Source organism: Onychostoma macrolepis, chromosome 20, assembly GCF_012432095.1.
Source record: "Onychostoma macrolepis isolate SWU-2019 chromosome 20, ASM1243209v1, whole genome shotgun sequence".
In the NCBI taxonomy this organism is placed as follows: domain Eukaryota; kingdom Metazoa; phylum Chordata; class Actinopteri; order Cypriniformes; family Cyprinidae; genus Onychostoma; species Onychostoma macrolepis.
In genome coordinates, this window is record NC_081174.1 from 21485972 (window position 1) to 21509896 (window position 23925).

General features: G+C 36.9%; 1 protein-coding gene across 4 annotated transcripts in view; it reads right to left on the minus strand.

The window, feature by feature from the left end:
* The window catches only part of hmcn1 (hemicentin 1), a 106751-nt gene that overhangs the window by 53127 nt on the left and 29699 nt on the right, over positions 1–23925 (minus strand). For 3 of the 4 annotated variants that reach the window (XM_058755068.1, XM_058755069.1, XM_058755067.1), the window contains 19 exons: positions 23463–23583; positions 22639–22902; positions 22388–22532; positions 21538–21659; positions 17873–18142; positions 12185–12326; positions 11968–12095; positions 11654–11767; positions 11406–11564; positions 10928–11122; positions 10489–10584; positions 6261–6388; positions 5983–6127; positions 4987–5099; positions 4456–4615; positions 4094–4271; positions 3147–3274; positions 1015–1281; positions 826–921 (listed from right to left, as the gene is read on the minus strand). In XM_058755068.1, coding sequence (XP_058611051.1) covers positions 826–921; positions 1015–1281; positions 3147–3274; positions 4094–4271; positions 4456–4615; positions 4987–5099; positions 5983–6127; positions 6261–6388; positions 10489–10584; positions 10928–11122; positions 11406–11564; positions 11654–11767; positions 11968–12095; positions 12185–12326; positions 17873–18142; positions 21538–21659; positions 22388–22532; positions 22639–22902; positions 23463–23583 — 2971 coding nt within the window. Of the gene's footprint in view, positions 1–825; positions 922–1014; positions 1282–3146; positions 3275–4093; positions 4336–4455; positions 4616–4986; positions 5100–5982; positions 6128–6260; positions 6389–10488; positions 10585–10927; positions 11123–11405; positions 11565–11653; positions 11768–11967; positions 12096–12184; positions 12327–17872; positions 18143–21537; positions 21660–22387; positions 22533–22638; positions 22903–23462; positions 23584–23925 lie in introns of those variants that run through there. The other variant, XM_058755070.1, reaches the window with a different exon arrangement.

Sequence of the window (23925 nt, forward strand, 5' to 3'; positions counted from 1 at the left end):
GTTTTTGAAGTAACTAAGCCTCATTGCTTGTAAAGAGAGACGTGCAGACGCAGGTTCACACACGCAACTTTCATTCCTCTCTCTGTCTCTCACTCGCTAATTCAAATAAATGATTCATTAATTCAAATAAACGCAATCTTACCGTACATCTCTGTGTCTCATTTAAAGCAGGACGAATGCTAATGAGCCTTAACTGACGAAAAAGTCCATAAATTGCACGGTGGAAGAATTATTGTCATGTCGTATACAACCATTCAAAAACTCGGCAGAATTTATGTGACCGCTGCACCTGATGTTCATAAACTTTCATAACTGGTAAGTGTTTTTTATTTTGCCTTGTGAAGTGGCCAAGCCTTGATGAATCTGTTTCTTTACATGTATTTGCTTACTGACCGTTGCATGCAATTGTAAATTACAGCATTCTTTTTTTTAGGATCCATTTTGGGAAAAAAAAAAGATTTTGGGTTCAGACTCTAAATTGAACTGTTGGGTCGGGTCAGACAATCTCGGGTAGGGGTTGGATTCGGGCTTCAGTTTAAAGCCTGTGCAGACCTCTAATGGTAGCGTATGTAGATAAATACCTACGGTATATTCGTGCATATAGATGAAAATTATTACATATAATTCTTTAGTTATTTAATTCTTTATATAATTTACCAGTGTTTTATGTAAAATATTTTTATATTAAACACACTTTCAGAGTCACTTCATATTGATTTGGTGTCACTTGTAGTTATAATGGCCAGTTCTAGGAGCACAGTTACACTGTTACTAGTGACCTTGATGAATGAATGGTGATTTCTTATGATTCAGATGCAGGTTCACCTTTGGCAGGACAGGGGAAGGCGATCTGCTGGTTTGCCACTCTCTCTTGTAATGGACTGTTGAAAGGGGGCTCAGAGACCTCCACCACGGGAGGGACTGTGGAAAGACGGAGGCAATACATGGGATTTTTAGTTCATTTAAAGCCGGAATAGCTGTAATCACAATTGTAAATGACAGCATCCATCTGACCTTGCACATGGAGCTGAATGGTGGCTTCATCTTGTCCAGCGATGTTGGAGGCCACGCAGGTATAGACACCCTCATCTATAAGTCCCACCTGGTTCAAAGTCAGAGCTTCATCTGAGATCTTGTACTGAGACCCATCCAGCAGAGCAGAGCCATCCTTCAGCCAGGACACAGAGGGTTCTGGGACTCCCTGTGCGACACAGGGCAAGTCTATGGCATGTCCCACCTGCACTTTCATGGCTCGAGGACCTGCACGGATGCTGGGAGGAACTGAGAGGGCAAAAAAAGAGAAAGGAGTATTGGGAGGAGAGTGAAGAAGTATAAGTGTTAAACCTATGCTGTAATAATGCATTCTTTCATAACATGTCATTTGGAGTGATTAGTTGCTCATAAAGCATTGGCCATGCACAAAAACAGCAACCTGTCCTTATCTGCCCTTGGAAATTACTGAAAATGTTTTCAAATCATTTTTTTTTTTTTTTTTTGCTGTTAATCTTCAAGATGAGACATTTGGTAGCTCTGATAAATCAAACAGCAAATTCCCCTTTGCTGTAGCTCTCATTTCTCAGACTAATTTCTGCTAAAGTATCTGCTCACAGTCTTATACGGAAAACTATAATCCAAGATTAAAATGACTAAGAGTTTAATTGTAGTCATTATAAATACCTCCATTCCAATTTTCACTTGCAGATGTGTCTGAGTGTGCTCTGAGAGCAACTTGTGTTTATGAGACTCTATAATTATTATCACGCTATGCTCCAAGCGACTAGCTGATCTCTCCTTCAGTACTTTCTCATACATCCCGCCAAGCCTGCTAAAGCTCAAAAGTGGGTGTTAGGAGGTCAACGGAGATCACTGGCCCATGTAAACACACTCAAGTTCATCTCAAAAACATTTTATTTCTTCTTTTGTAGATTTGTGAAAATAAACAAAAATGTATATTTATTCATTTAGCAGATGCTTTTTTGCAAAACGATTTACAATAGAGGAGCATAAGTAATTTTCACAGAGCCAGTTTTCACAGTATACAATGCCATGTTTATTAAAAACCTAGATCAGGAGACAAGCTAGAGCAGAGGAGAAATGCAGAGAAGCATTTTTTTTTGCAAATGCATTGGTTTAGGGTTGTGGAGTGGTCTATATATCATATATAAAGACACTTGTGCTTAAAAACAACACAAATAGTTCATTATCTGGTTTATGTCACCAATGATTATGTAATGTATTGCATATTATATGATTATAGAAGTTTTTATTTTTGTATTACCCATCTCTTTAACAGTTATGCAAGAAAAACAAAGCGGAAGTTTCTACCATTATCAATTACCCCTCTTAGAGCAGTTACATCATCTGTTTAAACAGAGGAGAGACAGTTCCTGAACTTGCTGCTTTTACAATCATCTATTATTTACACAGTCATGCTGTGTCTGAAACCACTCACTCAATCACTACTTCATCCTTCACTACACAGTGAATGCCACATGTGGCTCAACTCACTCATTTACAAAGCATGTACAAGCACTATTGTGCATTGTATATGACAATAGTCACATCATGTCCTTAATGTGAAAAAGCAAATACTTGAAATTCAAAAATGGCATATGGATGATTGAACACTAATTTGAGTCAGATATGGTAAAAAAAATGGTACCTGTCTGAACAAAACCTCATCGGATGTACTACCCCAAAAAACAAATGACAACAGTGTTTGGATATGTGTCTGTCCTGGTAAACAGCACATTAGCATGTGTGAAACGTAAAAATGTGGAGGCACTTACTGAGTTGATTGTGGTGTGTGATGTGAAATTGACTATCAAATATGCAATAATCAGTCATTTAATGATGCTCACGCAGCGTTGTTTTACATGCGGTTTTCAGTCGAAATATTTATTTTATAGTTGTGGGTACAAGAAGAGCACTTGAAATACAACTGATTGAAGCCTGATGTCATGACAAGACTGAGGCAACGTGATGCATTTATACAGATGGGACATGTTTTTAAGACCTCGGGGCTGATGTGTGCTCATATGAACTTCAATGGCAAAAGATTAAACTGCTGTTGCTTCGATAAATTTCACATGCAAGCATAAATTGCGACAGCATCCAAGTAAATAAATGTGATCTGTTTCTCTTACCCAGCACACTGAGTTTGATCATCTGAGTGAAGTTTCCAGCTATGTTGGTAGCCACACAGACATACATGCCACTGTCCGTCACACGTGTTTCTGTGATTCTCATGGAGCCTGATGGCAGCTGAATGTGTCTGTGAGAGAACAGGTTAAATACATTAAGGAACGATAAGAAGAGCTGTTCTTTTGCAGATGTAAAACCACACAGGTGCTCCTGGTTTACAGAGAAGCTTCCGAAATTATACCTCCGTTTACTTTCATGGTGAGCAGAGAAAGTAGAGTTTAATTACTGTGTAATTTTAATCTGACCGCAGTCTTTTAGCCTTTAGGCTGTACCGTAAACATCAGCCCTTGAAAAACAATGCAGAGAAGAGCAAACTACTCACATGCAAGCTCAATGGTGTTTAAGAGTAGGATACAAGGGCCTTATTCATAAAATGTATGTAAAATGAAATTTGATTTTATATACCAGTTGAAAAAGCATGCATGCAAGATTTTTTGGGGACATATTGTGCATGTTGACTTAATATTTTGATGTGGTCCACTTTCTAGTGACACAAGTGTGTTTGGGGTATATATGAATTTTTCATTTTTTTAAAAGAGGCCTCTTATGCTCACCAAGGCTGCATTTATGATAAAAATACAGTAAAAATGGCAAGATTGTAAAATATTATTACAATTTAAAATAACAGTTTTTATTTATATGTATTTTATACTGTATAATAATTTATTCCTGTGAAGGCAAACATACATTTTCAGCAGTCATTACTCCAGTCTTGAATATAGCTTGAAGATGATGATATTATTAAGTGTTTAGGAACATTTTTTTTCATGTATAAGGACATCTCATAAATCAATCCATAGTAACAATCAAGAAATCATTGCATGTTCACATTTATTATCATCATATGCATTCATTATAAACTAGGTTTTCACATAAGTGAAACTGATACCTATTAGAGAAGGGGGAGATGAGCTGCTTGTCTTTGGCCCAGGTGATGATTGGAGGAGGTACGCTCTCCACCTCGCATGGCAGTGTGACATCATCACCCACTTTTACCGACATCTCCAACAGCTTGCCGGAGTTATTTTGCATCTCTGTTCCACCAACGCCGCTCAGCCGGGGCTTCACTACACGTTTACAAAGACATACAGTATGCAAGTACAGCAGGATGAGATTGGAGGAAGCACCAAACTAATAAATAGGAAACAAACAAATAAAGCACACACAGAAATAATGAAAACACAAGAACCAAAACCACAGAAGACAGGTAAAACAGAGCAGAGCAGAGCAAGTAGATTGAGCTGCTCTAACCGTAGACGGTGAGCTGAACCTTCCTGGAGCTGTATCCAGCAGCGTTGGTGGCTGTGCACACAAACTCGCCAGACTCTTCACCACTGGGGGAGACAATGTAAAGACTGCCATCCTCACCCAGGGAAAAGACACTGCCACTCAGATCCAGCAACTCTCCTCGCTGAGGAAATATTATCACACATACATATAGCAACGTGAGGGTGCAATGTAAGGCTGAAATGGTGAAACTGATAAAGTACTCATATTAATTTATTGTAAATTATTGTATGTATATGTAAACTTGCATGTAAATGTAAAAAAAAATAGTGGTCAAAAGATCAAATTAGCTCCTAGCTACATTGTTATCAGAAAAAAAAAATCACTAACATTACTTTAAAATTATATTTAAAAAGAAAACACTAAGCAATAACCAAAAACCAAGCGTGATGGGTTTTGTGCAAGAAAGTTCAAGTGTTGTCAGAAGTCAGCATTTTCTGTCCGAATCCCATTGTGTGAGCATGTGTGTCAAAGACAGAAAGGAGACACATTTACCTTAGACCAAGTGATATCTGGTTTGGGGACTCCATGTGCACGACATGGCAGATAAATGGGCGTCCCCTCAATGGTACTGAATACTTGAGGGCCATGTTGAATAGTGGGAATCACTACAGAGAAAAACATGTTGAAACACTTATATAAACACTGAATATGAGGCAGGATTTAGAAATACTGCACAGAGTATTTAAACATTTTTATAGGATACTGTAAAGACAACATTCAGTATAGTATCCTATAATAATCTTAACTCAGACTTTCATTTGGGCTGATTTACATTAGAAAAAGTAGACTGCTTATTTAAGACCGATCACATTTGAAAAATGAGAGTTTTTGTCTCTCTGTTATTTCTGTGCAGAAGTGCTTTGCTCACACTGCTGGTTCTGTTTTTAATTCTCAAATGAATCCATGAATGATGAAGGCATCTGTTGTGGGGCAGAGGGAAATAAAGGCTTATTGTATACAGTCATAGAAGGGAGGAAGCAGAGGACTGGACTGTGTCATATTGGTCCACAGAAAATAAATCCTTTACAACTGGCTTGATAGGTATGATTATCTTATGTTTAAAAGGTTGATTCAGTTTGTTTGGGTGGTTCATGTTACAGATTTGACTGACTCCCTGTGTGTATGTCCAGTATTTCGTATTAAAACTCAAACTGATTCAAATACATCAGATCTGATTCTACCTACTCCAAACTGTTACAGAATCACAGAAAAGTTGGGGTTGGTAAGATTGTTTTTTATGTTTTGAAAGAAGTCTCTTATGCTCAACTAGGCAACATTCATTTGATCAAAAATACAGTAAAAACAGTAATACTAAGAAACATTTTTGCAATTTAATTGAACTGTTTTAATATATGTTAAAATGTTATTTATTCCTGTGATGGCAAAGCTGATACATAGTTTTCCAGGATGGTTTATTAAATAATAGAAAGTTCAAAAAAACAACTTTTGAACAGTAGTGTATTTGTGTGTTTTTGTTTTAAATCTTACCATAGACATTTAGTATGGTTGTGCGGTTACTGGATCCCACCACGTTTTCGGCCAAACAGGTGTACTGCCCCCTATCCTGCTGACTGACCCGTTCTATATGTAGACTTCCGTCACGTCTCACAGTCACATATGGACTTGATGTAATCTGACAAGTGGTCACACACATACATACATTTAAATCAAATTTAATCATTGTGACTGTGTAAAATACTTAACGATGATGCACAGGCTTCAAGGCCTATGTGTTTGTGTGTGTGTGTGCACATGTGTTAACTCACTAAGCCATTGTCATGTAGCCAGTGTCTCTCAGGAAGGGGGTTTCCAGCTAGTAACACACAGGGGAGGGTGACCTGCTGGTCCTCTATCACACTGACCACTGTTGGACTCAGAGCTATCAAAGGAGACACTGCACACAAAATACACACATAAGGATGGTGATATATATATATATATATATATATATATATATATATACAGTTTCATTGAAGTATTACAGAAATAAACACTACCGTTCAGTAAGATTTGTTTTTTCAAAGAAAATAGTACTTTTATTCATCAAGCATGCATTAAATTGATCAAAAGTGCAAGACATTTATAAAGATACAAAATATTTATATTTCAAATGAATTCTGTTCTTTTGAACTGTCTATTCATCAAATGTTTTCAACATTGACAATTATAAGAAATCAATATATTAGAATGTTTTCTAAAGAATCATGTGACACTGAAGACTGGGGTACTGGCTGCTGAAAATTCAGATTTGCAGAATTGCAATTCAGAATTGCATTTTAAACTCCGAACTTTTAACAGTAGTTTCATGAGAATGCAGTTTCTCAAAGACAGATATGGTAGTTTAAAAAAGCCCACCCATTACATATACTGTACCACCACGCTGACAAAAATTTGCCATTCACACCAAAACCTGAGGTGCCTCTTATGAACCTTTATCCTCAAAACAAGAAAAGAGATTTTTAAATCCTGATCCTGATTATTTTAGATGTCATTCTCCTGATTCAATCAGACAGAGGATGGTTAAGTCTCCACTGGAAACACTGACACTAAAAACTCAGTAGACTGGCCGCACCTCTGATGTTTTGCTTGTTAAATTTCCATGGATACCTTGGAATACACATAAAAAGTGTCTCTGGGGTATTAGGGCTCAGCAGAGTAGAATTATTGGACGGTTGAGACACACTGCATGACCGCATTAGTGACCTTTAGCTTCAACTTGGTGTTATGTTGTTTTTACAGGACCACAAAAACAGTCACTCCCTCACATACTGAGATACGCTTACACTGGATGTCACACACAGTGTGTACTTCAACATGTCAAAACCAATTAACCCTTGATGAGGATTTTGGGATAATACTTAAGACTTTAAAGCTGTTTAAGACTGTAAAGGTGTTTATACGAGTTATAGTGTAAACTGTTTTTTTGCATTCTCTTTAAATATATTGTACACATTAGGTTATTTATTTAACCTACTAAAGTATACAAACATGTACTCTGGTAATACAGAGAGAAGAGGAAATTACATCATACATTTAACTTATTTTAGCTAAACTCTGGCCTAATATCAGGCTAAATGATTTCAAAGTTTCTTCAAAAACCTGAGCCATTATCTTAGATGTATTTAAAGAGGGTCATTTTTGCCAAGCTCACATGTTGAAGTTTCAAGCAGGCCAGTGCGGTAAGGTCTCAACTGATTGACGTCATCCTGCGGGATCAGAACGCATAGAGTAGAACTTCACAGATGCTAGAAATGGACTGTGAGCCACTTCTGGGTCTCCAGCACTTTGATCAAAGACAAAAGTATGAAAGAACGCCTGAATTCCTTTGATTCTTTGAGGGCAAAGCTGACACACTCACACTGTATTCTTAAAGGCACGCATAAGCTCCGTCGCACACATGCAAATGCATTCATCTAACATCTACAATATAATTAAACAACCTCACATACATAAATATAATCCAGGGTTGCTGCAGGATTTTTAAGCTCAAATTTAAGACTTTTTAAGACCTTTTTTAAGACCTGCACAAATAAAATTAATACCATATGAGCAGGGTAGGGCAATGTCTATGGTAAACTGTAAAATGAATGTAAAAAGCATGATTTACAGTTCAGATAGAAGTTTTCACGAAACAAAAAGTTTTATAAAATTATACACTTCACATTTCAGCCTTTAAACCATTTTTTAAGAAAATGGATGAGTCAAAAGTATTAATTATATTAATTTAAACAATTATCAATAAATTATTATATGTGACCCTAGACCACAAAACCAGTCTTAAGTCGCTGGGGTATATTTGTAGCAATAGCCAACAATACATTGTATGGGTCAAAATGATTGATTTTTCTTTTATGCCAAAAATCATTAGGACATTAAGTAAAGATCATATTCTATGAAGATATTTTATAAATTTCCTACTGTAAATATATCAAAAGTAAATTTTTGATTAGCAATATGCATTGCTAAGAACTTCATTTGTACAACTTTAAAGGCGATTTTGTCAATATTTAGATTTTTTTGCACCCTCAGATTCCAGATTTTCAAATAGTTGTACCTCGGCCAAATGTTGCCCTATCCTAACAAACCATACATCAATGGAAAGCTAATTTAGATGATGTATAAATCTCAATTTTGAAAAATTGACACTTAAGACTGGTTTTGTGGTCCAGGGTCACATATTAATTAAATAACATACAAACACATTTTAGTGTTTAGATTTTTATAATGAATTATCTCCTTATCGATCCACCAGTTCACATTTACAGCTCTGTCTGTTTGCAGGGTAAAAACATGGATCGATTTTTGCATTGGTCTGAACAAAAACAACCCAATGTTCCTGCAATACTGGAGGCTGCAGTTCTAGGACTGCATAGGACCCTATTTTTTGGGACAGCACCATCTATTCCAACAGAGGAGACCTGATTCAAACATTAAACAAACAGATGCAAACAAACAGCACATCAGATGTGAAGCGCTGCAGCTAATTAACTGAAGTCTCGCACAGACACAAGTCTTCTTTCCAAGAAAACTGAATTTTAAACCAGAATATATTGAATATTGAAATAAATTAGGTTAAATATTTCAAGAGGGTTACCAACGGGTCTGTTTAGAGTTAGGAGTTGGTTAGGATAATAATTAAGTCTATAGAATTAAATAACTACACAATTCCTTAAAAATAATAATATACAGAATTGAATACCAAGTGCTATAAAATAGTATGAGCCACTAATATTTAGTCATTTAGCAGATGCTTTTATCCAAAGCGACTTATAAATGAGGACAATGGAAGCAATCAAAATCAACAAAAGAGCAATATGCAAGTGCTATAACAAGTCTCATTTAGCCTAACGCAGTACATGTAGCAAGATATTTTTTTTAATTATATAATAAACAAAAAGAAAGCATAGCATAGAAAAAGAATAGAGCAAGCTAGTGTTAGAGGACTTTTTTGCTTTTGTTAATTGTATAATTAATAAAAATAAAACAGAATACAAAAAGATTAGAAAAGCTAGTGTTAGTTTGTTTTTTTTGTTTTTTTAAAGAATAGAATTAGAATAGAGAGAGGTGTGACGTTCTTCATTCTCTCTTACATTCTTTTTGGCTCATTAAAAATTAATCTTGCTGCCACATTCTGGATTAATTGTAAAGGCTTGATAGAACTGGCTGGAAGACCTGACACAATACATACATGCAAAAAATAAATAAATAAAAGAAAATAATTAAAACAAACAAACAAACAAAAAAAACTATAGGGTCCTAGAAATCCAGTTCTGAAATTACAGCCTCCGGCTACTCACAGTCACAAGAGCCCTATTGAACATGCAGATTCATTCTCTGCCAGCAGGAGGCTCTTTCGAACGGTTTCCCCGGCGACGGCAGAACACAAAGCAGCGCAGCACCGGACTTTGAAACGTGCAGCACTCATATTTTATTTATAGCCTTTTGAAGTTTAATTGTCACATTAAGCTGTATCGCGATTCTGGTCTGTACCCAAATTTAAGACCTCTTGAAATCATAATTAAGACAATTTAAGACTTTTTATGACCTTAAATTTGATAAAGTAAATTTAAGATCTTTTAAGACTTTTTAAGGACCCGCCGGAACCCTGATAATCTAATAACTAAAGTATACACACTGCAATGTATTATGCATGTTTCAGTGCGGTATATCTCTCGCCACAGAGAATGAATTTGAGCTTATTCTGGTGTGGAATTCTATTTTAGCATCCTATCTCTTTTAACCAGAAACACATGTACCCCTGAGCCTAATAAATTCATATGGACTCAAACATCAAACTGAGCTTCTGAGCACCTTGCAACTCAAGCGTATGGGCCTCAGGCCGAGAAAAAGTACATGTGACTAAGATAAAGGAAGCGCAAAACAATTAATATTCCACATCGGCTTCTTCCTTCAAGTGTGCTGCTGACAGATGGATCAGTATAAACATGAAACATATGCTGCAGTTATGACTGAACAGTTTTTCAGATGTCGTACCGAGTCCAGTAACAGTGACTTTGGCCTTGGCCTGGATTTTGCCAAAGTGGTTTTGAGCTTCACACACATAGGCGTTCTCATCCTCTACCCAGAGGTCTAAAAGGTAAAGGACAGGAAATCACATGAACCTTGTAAAACACATTGAAACTTGTATCTACTTATTTATAACTATATTTGTAACTATAAATATTTATAGTTTTAATGCCTCAAATGCTAAATTTCTCTGAAAACATCTTTTATTCAGGCATTCATTTTAAAAATAAATATATGCAATGAAAGAAAAATATATTTACAGTTTAACATTTTTAATGCATCTGAACCCAAACTCTGAATAAAAAATAAATAAAAAAAACATTCATAGCAGCTTTTGGTGATGGAAATTCAAATCTGGTGTTTCAAACAGGCCTAGAGACAGAGAAAGTAAAAGGAAGACACTGACTGGAGATGAAAAGGTCCCCATTAGTTTTTTGAGTGACAGTACTGGGACCGCGATGCTGAGAGAATAGTTGGACATTGTCCTCTCGCCTCCAAGAGAGCTGGGGTTTTGGGTGGCCTTGTGCATGACACGGCAAGGTGATGTTTGTGCCGATATCAGCAGACAGATCTGAAGGCTTTCGTGTGAACTGAGGAGCAGCTGTGGAATACAGAATAAAAAAATAAACAGTAGTTTGATTCATTTATTCATAAAATACAGGTCTTCAATAGGCAGTAGAAAAAAATGAAAACATGTTTTAAACAAAAATACAATCAAATCAACTTCAAACAAATCTAAAAGAAACTAAAGTTCAGGTGAATGCATTAAAAGTACATAAACTACACTGTACATAAATAATGAATAATGGTTATGCAATTTAATCAGAGGATTTTGGAGGAAAGGGGACCCTAATTCAGATGAGGGATATGTAACACAGCCTTACAGCCCACGTCCAGAGTGATGTACCCCTGTGCAGAGCCGGCTGAGTTTATCGCCACGCACGTATACTCTCCTGCATCTGTGTCCTGAGTCTGCTGAATGCTCAGAGTGCCATGCTGAGGGTCCATACTTAAAACTGCAGACGGCTTCAACTGCACGTCACCTGAAGATCAAACACACAGTACATTAGGGATGATGGTGTCTATTAAAATGGAAAAAGTTGTCCAGAAGTTAAGGAGTACACTAGCTGACCTTTATACCACAGGACGTCTGGATGTGGAACTCCTGTGACCCTGCACTCTAAAATGGTCGTCTGTCCTAAACCAATCAGCAGGTCAGAGTGAGGGACTGTCACCTGTGGAGACTCTACAGAGGGGAGAAGATCACAGGAAACTTAATTAAAGACTACTGTATAACTACAGGGTGGGACTGAATATGTCAAATGTCTCACTTATTCACTGTTGTGAGAAGTTAAGTATTTGTTGAGTAAAAACACCATCTTAACCTTTGGTTTGGGATTTACTGCTTTCATTTAGTGGTCTTATGCAATTGTTCTCTGTACTGACCGATGTAGCTGACGATGGCAGTTTGAGTGTCTGTTCCTGCAACATTACTCCCTAAGCAGCCGTATGTCCCAGCATCCTTCGGCCCCGTGTTCCTGATGACCAATGTGCCATCAGAGGTCATTCTGTGCCTTAGTAAGAAGAGTACAACATACTTCAGTAAAGGTTAACACATTAAGATCAGATTCAAAAATAAGATTTTTTTGTGGGGGGGGTTTACCTGCTAGAGCCCATAATAAACATATCATTGTGTGTCCACACCACCATGGGTAAGGGGTAGCCTTTGGCTGAACACCTGATCCAAATTTCTTGACCTGTGCGGAACGTCTGGTTTTGTGGGTCAACCGTCACCACTGGTTGTTCTAGCATAGAAAATGAGTCAATCATGATGTTTGGTAACAGAACGCCCTAGCAGCTGCTGTGCAAATGTACTGTGGCAGCAAAACAAACACAGCTTTAATTTACTAAAGCAGTGATTCTCAACCAGGGAACCACGGTCCACTTTGGGGCCTCAGCAAACGTTCAAGGGGGCCTCGAGATCACTGAATATATAATAGGACAAAACAAGGTATTTCTTATTTTAATTACTTTTTTATCTTTGAAGAACCAGGAATATCACAGACTTGGAAAACCTTTCTAGGTCGGGAAAAGTCATGTTAATGAATACAATTTTATGCCCAGGGGGGCATAACATTTTTATTTTTTTTACATTTAAAATATTTTATCGGGTATAAACTAAAAATATATTTGTAAAAAAAAATTCTTATGCTTTATGCCTACCCAATAAATAAATAAAAACTGGAAAAGTCACAGGGTATTCAGTTTTTTTTTTTTGTGAACAATGGAGGGCCTTAGAGTCAAAACGGTTGAGAACCACTACTTAAGGATGAGAACTGTACTAAAGGAAATGTATTATTTATCTGCCCAGTCATATTTAACCCATAAAATGGTTGGATGAGATTCACAAATATATAGCTCATATAATTACATTCATCAAACAAATATTTAGTCATTAATCTTAACTATACAGACGTGTTTGTAAAGAACATAACTGCATCTAATGTTCACATGTGGTCTCCACAATACCCCTTTAAAATTGTCCTGCTTTATACCCATGATATGATTCTATACCCAGCCAACCACATTTCACAGCAATTCTCCTATCATTCCTTTTTCTTTTTTACAGAAACACTAAAGTGGGATTATTGGTTCCAGATTCTCTGAGCTGTTGAAGCCGAGACATGCTCTTGATCAATTCATGATGTGCAGCCCATACTGAATGAGAGTGTTTTCTCACTGCTGAAGCCAATCTGATGTGTGTCTCCACTGTTCTCTGACCTCCAGTCTCTGCCTGTCCCATATTCCAGCAGAGCAGGATGTGTGACATCATGGCCAGAGACAGGAAATGCACATGATAGCTCTGTTCCATAACCAAGTAAGCTGCCTACATAGCTGCTTTCTAAGAGAGCATCCTAACAGAGGGGAGACTTGACTCATAACTGATTTCAATAGAGCATGTTGCTAAGACAATGCCAAGCATTAAAAAACAGAGTATCACATTTTTCACAAAAAGTAGCACTATTCTTTTAAGCATTGATAATAATAAGAAATGTTATTTGAGCAAATCAGCATATTAGAATGATTTCTGATGTCATCAGTCATATGACACTGAAGACTAGATTAATCAATGCTAAAAATTCAGCTTTGACATCACAGGAATAAATTACATTTTAAAACTTTAAAATAGAAAACGGGGCTTTTGAATGTTAGTTTACATTTAATTCAATACTGAAAAGTATTGATTAAATTTTTTTTTTTTTTTATAATCAACATTTCTGTCCACTACCTTAAATTAATTTTTCAACTGACCTTGACACAGTGTACTCTGTGACTGCCTTCTCCATTAAGAATACATGCAATGCTGCCTTAGAATAAAAGGTATCTTATAGGTAAAATGAGATATCTTAGTAGGCAGAATAACATAGATGCCTACCTTTTGTAACAAGATCAAATGTGGCCTCTGTATGCAGCTCACTAAGTTTTGGAACATAGAGCTTGAAAATCAGTAACATGACTAACATACATAATGGTAACAGAGCCTTCCAGGTTGTCTACTGTATTTCAAATGGAAAGCCTGACTGGAATGAGTGACGTAATTTCAAGAACCCTACTTTGTCATGATTAAAATGGACCCAAAACGAAACCTGGCAGACAAAAAGTCTGTTGTACACGGGAGAGCCGCTGTGTGTTGCATGCTTAGGTGGTTAAAGCATTGCCATCAAGAGGTCACTTTGTGTCTAGTAGTAAATCTGTAATTATCCCAGGTCTTACTCACTAAATTGCACTCTAATAGACTTGGTCTGCCTAAAGGCTTGGTTTTAACAACGCACTGACGCTAAACCTCACTAACACCTCCTCATTTAGGCTTCTTTACCTGAGGCTACTCTAATTCAAAAAGTTACAAATAGTTAAATATGTTTCTCTATAGTTTGAGCAAATTGGATGCCTACAGGTCTGGTTTACATATTAAGACACATTTTTAGCATGCAGATTCCACACTTAATATGTTTAGTGCGACTGCAGTAGATTGCAACAGTTGCTGCTATTTATTTTTGTAGTAACATTAAATGGTTTTCTAACGTAAATAAACAAAGGAATAAATAAATACTTGCAAAAATATTAAATCTTTAATCTATTTAATCTGTTACGGGAAAAGGAAGGTCATTGGAGGAAAAGTTTCACTTAAGTTCTAGACATTCTTTGGGTCTCTCGACCTCCTGAACACAGAGATGTGCATCTGACAGGCACTGAGGCTGTAAACAGTGTGTGTGGACAGTGCCGCTCAAAGTAATGTTGTGTAAAGGATTAGGGCAGATGACTCTGTGGACTGGCCAGGCATCACTGTGTCAGCAGTCCCACTTCAAAGGGCCCATAATGACTAGGACAGCACAGGAATCCCAGCAGGTGGTGATTACACAACACACACATACATATACATGCACTTTGTCAGTACAACAGTGACAGCTGTTTAAAAAGCCAAAGACTGACACCAAAAAATTGAAGAGGCTTAAAATGTAGCAGCAGGACAAAAATAGAGGGTAAGGGAAAAGGAAGCAGAGATTGATAGAGAAGGAATTAGAGAGAAAAACAGACTGAAGAAAATCAGTAACTGTCTTTATATATTCTATTAGTGTTGTCACGGTACCAAAATTTCAGTATTCGGTACCGATACCAGTGAAAATCCACGGTTCTCGGTACCACATGCTAATTAAAAACACACTATTTTTAATAATAGTCAAACAAAAATAAAATTTACAAAAATCAATGCCATTCTTCATACTTATTTAAATTGTGTTTCAAGTTTTTCCGCAAGTAATCAAAGTATGAAAAACAGTAAACAGTAAAGTTTCACCCAAATTTAATTTGTCTTTTAATTAATTAAATTTAAACATTTTATTTTTTGGGTAAATAAAGGGGATTTACTATTAAAATTAAAATATGGAAGAAATATTGTGTGATTATTTCTTTAAAAATGTATATTTTTTTATCAACAGTAGTAATAGTATCACATACATTCTACTAAATAATAGTAATACATTTTTGGCACAATGTCTTTAAGATAAACTTTTATTTTGACGGGTTGCCGTGAATACCTTTAAATTTCTGTGTGTAGCTATATGATATGAAGCTGGTTTTACTCAAATGGAACGGTAGAATACTCGTGAAGTGACTCTCAGAGCAGTTCTGTAGATGTTGTTTATGTATTTATGTCTTCATGGAGACGGCAGATGATGAAATCACCGTGAGCGTTGCGTGCTTCAGTGTAAAAAAAAACAAAAACAAAAAAAAACGCGCGTCTATGCCATTCATTCATTCATTCACACAGAGACTCGCAGAACATGCGGGATTCATATCTGAATCGACTTTTGCGGCTTAATATTTACAGATACTAGTCCATGTCACGATTTGATTAAAGTGTGACGACCTACTTTTGATTAATTCATCCAAACTTTGACAAATTCCGTGACATTCCGTGCTAAACTGTAAACTCCGTTTTTACAACTGGATTCCGAGATTCCGTCCGCGTTTTCTGCATCGCGGAAATCATAGGTCCGTACGCGTCAAGAACCGGGTCGACCGGGTACTCGGTACCACCGGTACTTAAAAAAACCTGGTACTGTGACGTTTTCATTTTTTTAGTACCGACTTAGTACCGAAGTACCGGGTCTTTTGGCAAAACTATATTCTATATCATGTAAAATGATAAAAATGCTACTTCATATAAATCTTAGTTTGGGAATTTTAGTCATTTTTATTTCATTTTTTAAATTATTTTAAAATGGTGTGTATATGCGTGCAAATGTGTATGCATTGCAATAAAAGCTTTTGTAAAGTAAAAAAGTAAAGCATTATTTAAAATGTCTATAAAGCTACTTTAATCGTAAATATAGAATTTGAGAGAAGAAGACAGAAAACAAATGACACAGATGCAGGAAAATAAACCTAAAGAGAGACAGAAATTAGACGGGGCAGAAACAGAGACAGAGAGAATTAAAGTGGGACGCAGGGAAAACCCGTTCCTCAGGTCTTGGGAAAGAATGTTGTGGAAAACTAAGAGACTCATCACTCAACAATGAGGTAAAATTATACATTTAATGTCACTCCCGCTCTCCTGCTAATAAAGCTCAACCCTGGCCCTGCTGGGGCCCTCAGGGGCTTTTCATCATCACACATTTCATCATCATCAAGGACAATCTCAAGTCACATCTATCCATCAATATTACCTCCAAACTCCATATTTTCAAATCAAAACAGCTTTTTCTAATTCATTACAATAGAGCATGACTAATAAAAAATTGCCTCAATATGAGAAACAACAGACATGTCTTGATTCTGTAAGCGATATGCAACACAAAAGGTCAGTGAGGACAAGTACTTCATAACCTCTTAGTAGATCAACTGAACAAAAGTCTTTTTTCAAGTATATATTTGTTTGGGTGTTATGAGATTCTTTCTTATAAAAATGCAAGAGATAGGGCAGTTGAATAAATAAATAGGCAAGGTCTAAAAACACGTTTTAAAATGCAGTGTGAGACGCTACAGAAGATGTGAGATGCGAGTACAATGGTCGAACAAGTCCATCTAGTGTATGTTTATTTAGAAAAACAACTAAAAAGCAGCGCAGTGCAATGAAACAACATGTTTTGCATGAACAATCCATTACACCTCAGTTCTGTTCTGTTACAAAAGCCATTTCTCTTTTCATTTGTGATCTCATTTGTTATTTTTATTTTGCACGAAATGGCTATTTTCCCCAATGAGAGAAAGTAAAGTGATTTGCCAGGGTTGTGTACTGTCGAAGGAAGTCTTCTTAATTCAGTGTAAGAGAGGAGTTTAGAGCCTGTTTCAATGGAAACTACAGGATCGCAAACAGTGAGCAAGCCCAGCATAAATCACTTTCACAAGTGCTATAAAATATTACAGTGAAATATTACAGCAAGGCTGCAGTGAAAACAGATCTTGTGCTAGAGAGAAGTAGGAGAGTGAGCTGCCAAGAGCCCTGTGGCATGGCTTTTTCTATGCATATATTGAAAGTCCAAAGAGCTCTTAGTAGTTTAAACACACCTAGTGGACAAGGAATGTGACTGTTTATTAAAATCATGACCTGTTAACATTTGGGTCAACAACTGGAATTATTGTAAAGAGTAAAATGTTTATTATAAAATTGCATTGGTAGAATGAATGCATAAGAAGCTGTTCTTAAGCCTTGCAAATGTTTCATCACCTAATTAATATTCATGAGTCAAACTGGTATATGCATATTGCCCTTAAATGTGGTAAAACCACTGTAATCAGTCTTTTGTGGCTTATTGCTTAACAACACTAAAAATCACACAGATACACTTACCTTGCACATTTAGGTACACACGAGAAGCAGAGACTCCACCCTCATTGGCTGCAATGCAGGTGTACCAGCCGACATCATCAGGAGTGACTCGCTGGATTTCCAAGGATAGGTTGGCGGTGACACGCATCCGACGGTCCAATCTGGCATCCACATCCCCTCGCTGCCAAGTCAGGTTAAAGCGCACCGTGCTGGCAACTAGACACGTCAAAATGACATTTGCACCAGGAGATGCTGTCGCATTAGAGGGCACCGTGATAGCTGGAGGAGGCTCTGCAGAAATACAAAGACACTAATGAGTCAAGAAAGTGCGCTTATATACCTGTTTATCCCAGAGCAACTGAATTCAACAGCCTGATTTGAATCTGTTCACCTTCACTAATTTTTTTTTTGTCTATGAGTTCTCATAAGGTCTTTGGATGTCTGTGAACTCTACAGATCTATGAAGTCTGTGCAATGAGTCTGAAATGCAAAGGGAAACAGGGAGGGTGTTGACAGATGTGTGGATTAGGGCATAAGTGGGGAATTTATACAGGAAGACACATAAATTTCATAAGGGAGGTTTTTCCTGTCACTCCTGTTAATCATGTCACTGGCCCGGCGACAGCACTGTCGGGGAAACAGCTCAGAAAATGGGACAGGGATAAACCTTTGGTCAACAATAAACCTATATGTGAAAAGTAACTTCTAGGTGACCATTCCAGGTGAATGGGATATTATTCCCAGACTGTGAAGTAACCCTGGGTGTTTTTAACGCTGTATCTCACCATAAAGCCAAAACAGCAGAGAGGAGCCGGAAGACAGGAAGTGAGGCTATTTGTCCAAGAAGTTTGTGTAAGCACGGTTTGGGACAGTGTGGTGTCTGGTTTCCAAAACCACACTGCCATGAGGATACAGTCCTGTTTATTTTTGCAGTCCTTGTGCAACACAAAACCAAACATTGAAATATTTCTCCCTTATTGAAATGTTAGGTAATAAAAATTCTGTTCTGTCTTCCAAGTACAAAATCTGATATCAAAATCTAATTGCAGTGACATGAGAATATTAGACGTGTCTCAAAACTGCTGCCTACTTAAACAGCATATTATGCGTGAATTTTTGGCACGAAAATTCGGTCAAATTTTGCAAGAAAAAAAATTGCATACAGACTGAATGACTATGCAAATTCACTCTCTAACAGTAGGTGGCGCTTATGGAAAAGCAGAAATACCCCATTTACCCTGGTACACAAAGCACTGTGCAACCTTCAGTTTATGATACCACAGAGAACAAAGGAAGTCAAACAGTATTTACATGCTTTAGTGTTTATCCAACAACACCAAATACAAGACTAGTTGACTGTCGCTTAGCAAAATAGACTGTTCTTGAGTGCCACCAAGTCGTAGTTATGCAAGAGCAGCAACTCTGGGCATATGACCAAAAGCTGTGTTATTGGTTGGCCAGTTTTCTTTGCAGTGTGATGGAAAAGAGATTAGAACTCTTGTACATAAAAAAAAAAATCACTGCATTAACGGTTCACAAATGTTTCTGCTAGTCTGAATTGCCATTCATTCAAATTAAAATGTGTAATGCACCAAATTTTTGCATTGAATAATCACCTTGGTGCGAACAGTTGCATTTGCTTGTGATGGCCAAAAATGCTATGTAGAGTAGACAGCTCATTTGATTTTGAGACACTGAATCAAAATATTTAACTTGAATTTAGTCAAGTTATACAAAATCAACTTATAATTTGATATAAACTAATTAATAAATTTATTAGTTTAATATTATTTAAGTGGAAATGACATGCATCCAATCAGTGTTAATTTTGGCAGGCATTTTTGATTTAGTCTTAGTCTTAGTCTTGAGACGAAAATGCTTAATAGTCTTAGTCACATTTTAGTCATTTGAGTATTTCATAGTTTTAGTCTAGTTTTAGTCGACGAAAAGTCATTGTATTTTTGTCAACTTTTAGTCTTTACTTTTAGTCAAAGTGCAGTTAACAACATTTATTTTGGTAGCTATTTTATATGTAGTATTCAAACAAAAATAGGCATCAATTCTTCTCTCTTTAGACCAAATCAATTAAGCTTATGAGAAATTTGAATCAAGGATTGAATTTGGAAAAACTGGAATACATTTTCATTTTTTGGTAGAGATACAAATTAAACTCATTTTCAGATACAGTAGCTTTACTTAAGTATACATTTATTTGACATCTTTTGTTGGTTAACATTTATGACACGGATAATTAGGAATGCTGTCCCTTTAAGACGGAAGGCATGCATGTAATACTGACACACATTCAGTTTTCATCCACCTGTTTACGCTCACTTAAGCCATAACTGACTGTATTTATGTGAGATACTCTGACTCTACTACACGATAGACACAGGACTGCTGTGTGTGTATTTGAGCGCTGAGAACTGAGAACTGATCGCGCGCTGTATGAGAACTGAAGAAGTGGAGCTTGCGCGCGAGAGAGCGCTTTTATCAGCGCGACTCCGCCTATCCCGCCGTCACTAACTTTAAATTAATCGACAACGAATTGTGACTCCCGGGAAAAACGGGACGTCTGGTCACCCTATCCCTAACCCTTCGGGTGCTGAGGCTATTGTTTCAGATCGTTAGTTTGCGTTTTGTTATCCTGTCTGTCTGCTGCAGCTGCCATACTGAGACTAGATACGCCCCTCATCTGATTGTAATCCAATGACAGAGACGCACATTTTGAAAGACAAGACCGTTCATTTAGCATATAGGATGTATTTTGAATGTCCGGTAGTCCTCAAATAACATTTTAGTCCTGTCTCGTTTTGTTAATGAAGACGCGGCATAAATTTCGTCATAGTTTTTATCATCAGACATTAATTTTAGCTCGTCAACGTCTCGTCTTAGTCACAGAAAAAGTTCGTTGACGAATATTTTTCGTCTTCGTCAACGAAATTAACACTGCATCCAATTTGATTATACTTAAAATTTAGGGCAGCAGCTGAACTTGAGGTTGACATTTTTTAGTGTATTAATCTTCTACTGCTGTAATTCAAGTAACTACAAATGTTTAGGCTGAACTGTGACATTTTTGTTCCATTAGCATCATCAAAATCAACTGCAAAAATAATCATTTCCTGAACTTACAACCACACTCACTCACTCACTCACTCACACGCATGACATTGTTCATGGGCAACACATGTCTGTTACATGGAGCATGAAATAAAACCAAAGACTATAATGGGTCATTTAATCTGAGGAATCCAGTGCTTTCTCCACTTTGGGTGAAATGGGGGCAGACTTTTTGACCAAAGCATACTGAGGCAATCACACTGGGTTTCTGGCTGGGTAGATTGAACTCACACACATGTAAGTTGACTCACAAGAAAATATAAAAGAGACATTCTAGGCATGTCAGATGTGGGACATCTCAGTATTCTGCCTCATATGTATTCCTCATATGTTATCTATTATGCACCAGTGTATAAGGTTGAAACGCCCGACCGTTCAGTCATGCACAGGCAGCATGCTTCAATGCTCTTCTAATGGTGGGCATCTCTCTGAGTCTTTGCAAACTTTGAATGATAGAACTCATTCAAGCCAACTTCGTTATAGTGTATATCGCATCATGTCAGTTAATGTTACTGATAATAACAGGCCATAATGTAGTAGAAAATGAAAGGTGACATTCTAACCAGAAACATCAAGGAAGGTTTGAGCCCGTCCTGTTCCAGCACTGCTGATGGCGATGCACTCATAAAAGCCCTCGTCCTTCAGGGACACCTGAGGGATTCCCCATGATGCATTAGCAGACTCCCTAAAAAGATGATAAAAATGTAAAACCATATAAAATACATTGTTTCCCGAAAAAACACAAATTGTAAAGATTTAAATGGATTAGGCTATCAGCATTGGGTCCTTGAGGACTTCGACACTATAATTTGAAGGCCTTTTTCTACATTTAAGTAGCATTTTTTCTGCTTATAATGTTAGTCAAGGTTTCTTCTGATTAAAAAACAGTAGCAATTTAGTTTTATTAGAAAAATTCAGTTTAAAATAGTTTTAGACAGAATTTAGTAAACTAACATTCAAAAGTTTAAGATCAGTATGATTTTTGTAAACTTTTATTCAGAAAAGTTTATGCACTAAATTGATCAAAAGTGACAGCAGAGACTTTTATAATGTTACAAAAGATTTCTAATAAATTATGTTCTTTTGAATGTTCTGTTCATCAAAGAATGGATCTGAAGGATCATGTGACACTGAAGACTGTAGCAATGGCTGCTAAAAATTCCTCTTTGCCATTACAAGGATACAATACATCTTAAAATGCATTAAAGTAGAAGTTTGTTATTTTAAATTGTAATAATATTTCACAATATTACCGTTTTTCCCCCAAATTCTTCTTCTTTTTTTTTTTTTTTTAAAAAGAGACTTTAAAAAAAAAAAAAAAACATTTACCAGCCCCAAACTTTGGAATAATAGTGTATGCCACAGTGCACAACATGTCACCTACTCATCTACAGTGCCCTTAATTAGCACTACCTGAAGAGTTGGTCCACACCCAGGCGTAGTCCCTCCCTGGTGAAGCGCAACGTATAGGGGATCAGGCTATCCACAAAGCACGTAATACTCCCTTTCTGCAGGTAGTAACCAGGGGTATGAGTGGGCATGCTTACTTTGGGTGCTTCTAAAAGAATAAGAACAAAACACACTAGTAGCACATATAGTAAAATACACCTATATGATACTTAGATTGACTATTCCGTGGTATTATCTATCTACACTAATCTGACCTGGCACAATGCTGGAGTAGGAGACACTGGACACTCTTTGGAAGACAAAGCCATCATGGTCATAGCCAGTGACCCGCAGGAAGAAAGCCTCTTTGGGTGGAACAAACTCAGTGATATTCCAAATGCCATAAGGGCGTCGATCAGGGAAGTAGCGGATGGGCAGCGTCTTCATTACGTCACCAGTGATGCTCAAGAGTTCAAGGCGATCAGCACGAGCAGGAGGGGAGAGACCAGTGGTGTTCAGCAGGATAAAGGTGGGGATTCCTGTGTGTATGTGTGTGTGTTTGTGGGAAGGAGCATAGAGGTTAAAAAGGTTAACCAAAACATGTTTAAAATGCTCAAGTACACAGCCACTATGTTGACCTCATAAATTTGACAGTGTGTGTGGTCCAGACAGAAACAAAAGTTTGGGGTTACCTTTTTTTTTTGTTTAAGATTTCTTTTCTTTTTTTCAAGAAATTAATACTTTTATTCAGCAAAGAAACAGTTTAAGAGGGATTTTATTAGAGAAGATTTTTGTTTTAAATAATGCTGTACTTTTGAACTTTATATTAATCAAAGCATCCTGAAACAATGGACCACAGTTTCCACAAAAAAGCAGCACAACTGGTTTCAACATTTACAATAACAAGAAAAGTTTCTTGAACACTAAATCAGCATATTACAATGATTTCTGAAGAATCATGTGACACTGGCTGCTTTGCCATCTCAGGAATAAATTACATTTTTTAAATATTTAAATTACTTTAAATTGTAATAATATAACTGTTTTAACTGCAGTTTGTAACTTGTATGACTTCAAACTCCTTAAAACACTAACTCACCTTGAACTGGCCTGCTGGATGTCATTTTAAAGTCCAGCGTTTGCCTTCGGGAAAAGCCTGCTCGGAAATCGATGGTGCTAAGGCCTGATATACGAACTGAGTGCCTGCCCTCACTGGACGTCTGAGGTTAAATTGACAACAACACAAGTAAGTAAACAAATAGAAAGTTATTTGTATTTGTTAAGATAACAGCATTCAACTGAAATGACATAACTTGTTTTTCATAGCAAGATGCACGGAAGAAGCACAACAAAACTAATTTATGATGACAGCCGGCTCAAGATCCACAGATACAGTACACTTGAAATTCTCGAACATTAAGAATGACTCGCTTTCTTTCTTCGCTTTTGACAGATGGAACAGTCCGAGTCATTTAAACATGATCCCTGCTGTTCTGCGCTGCCCTTTATGACTGTTTTGGTGCTGAGAGTCTGGCATACGATTGATGTTGTCTGCAGCTCAG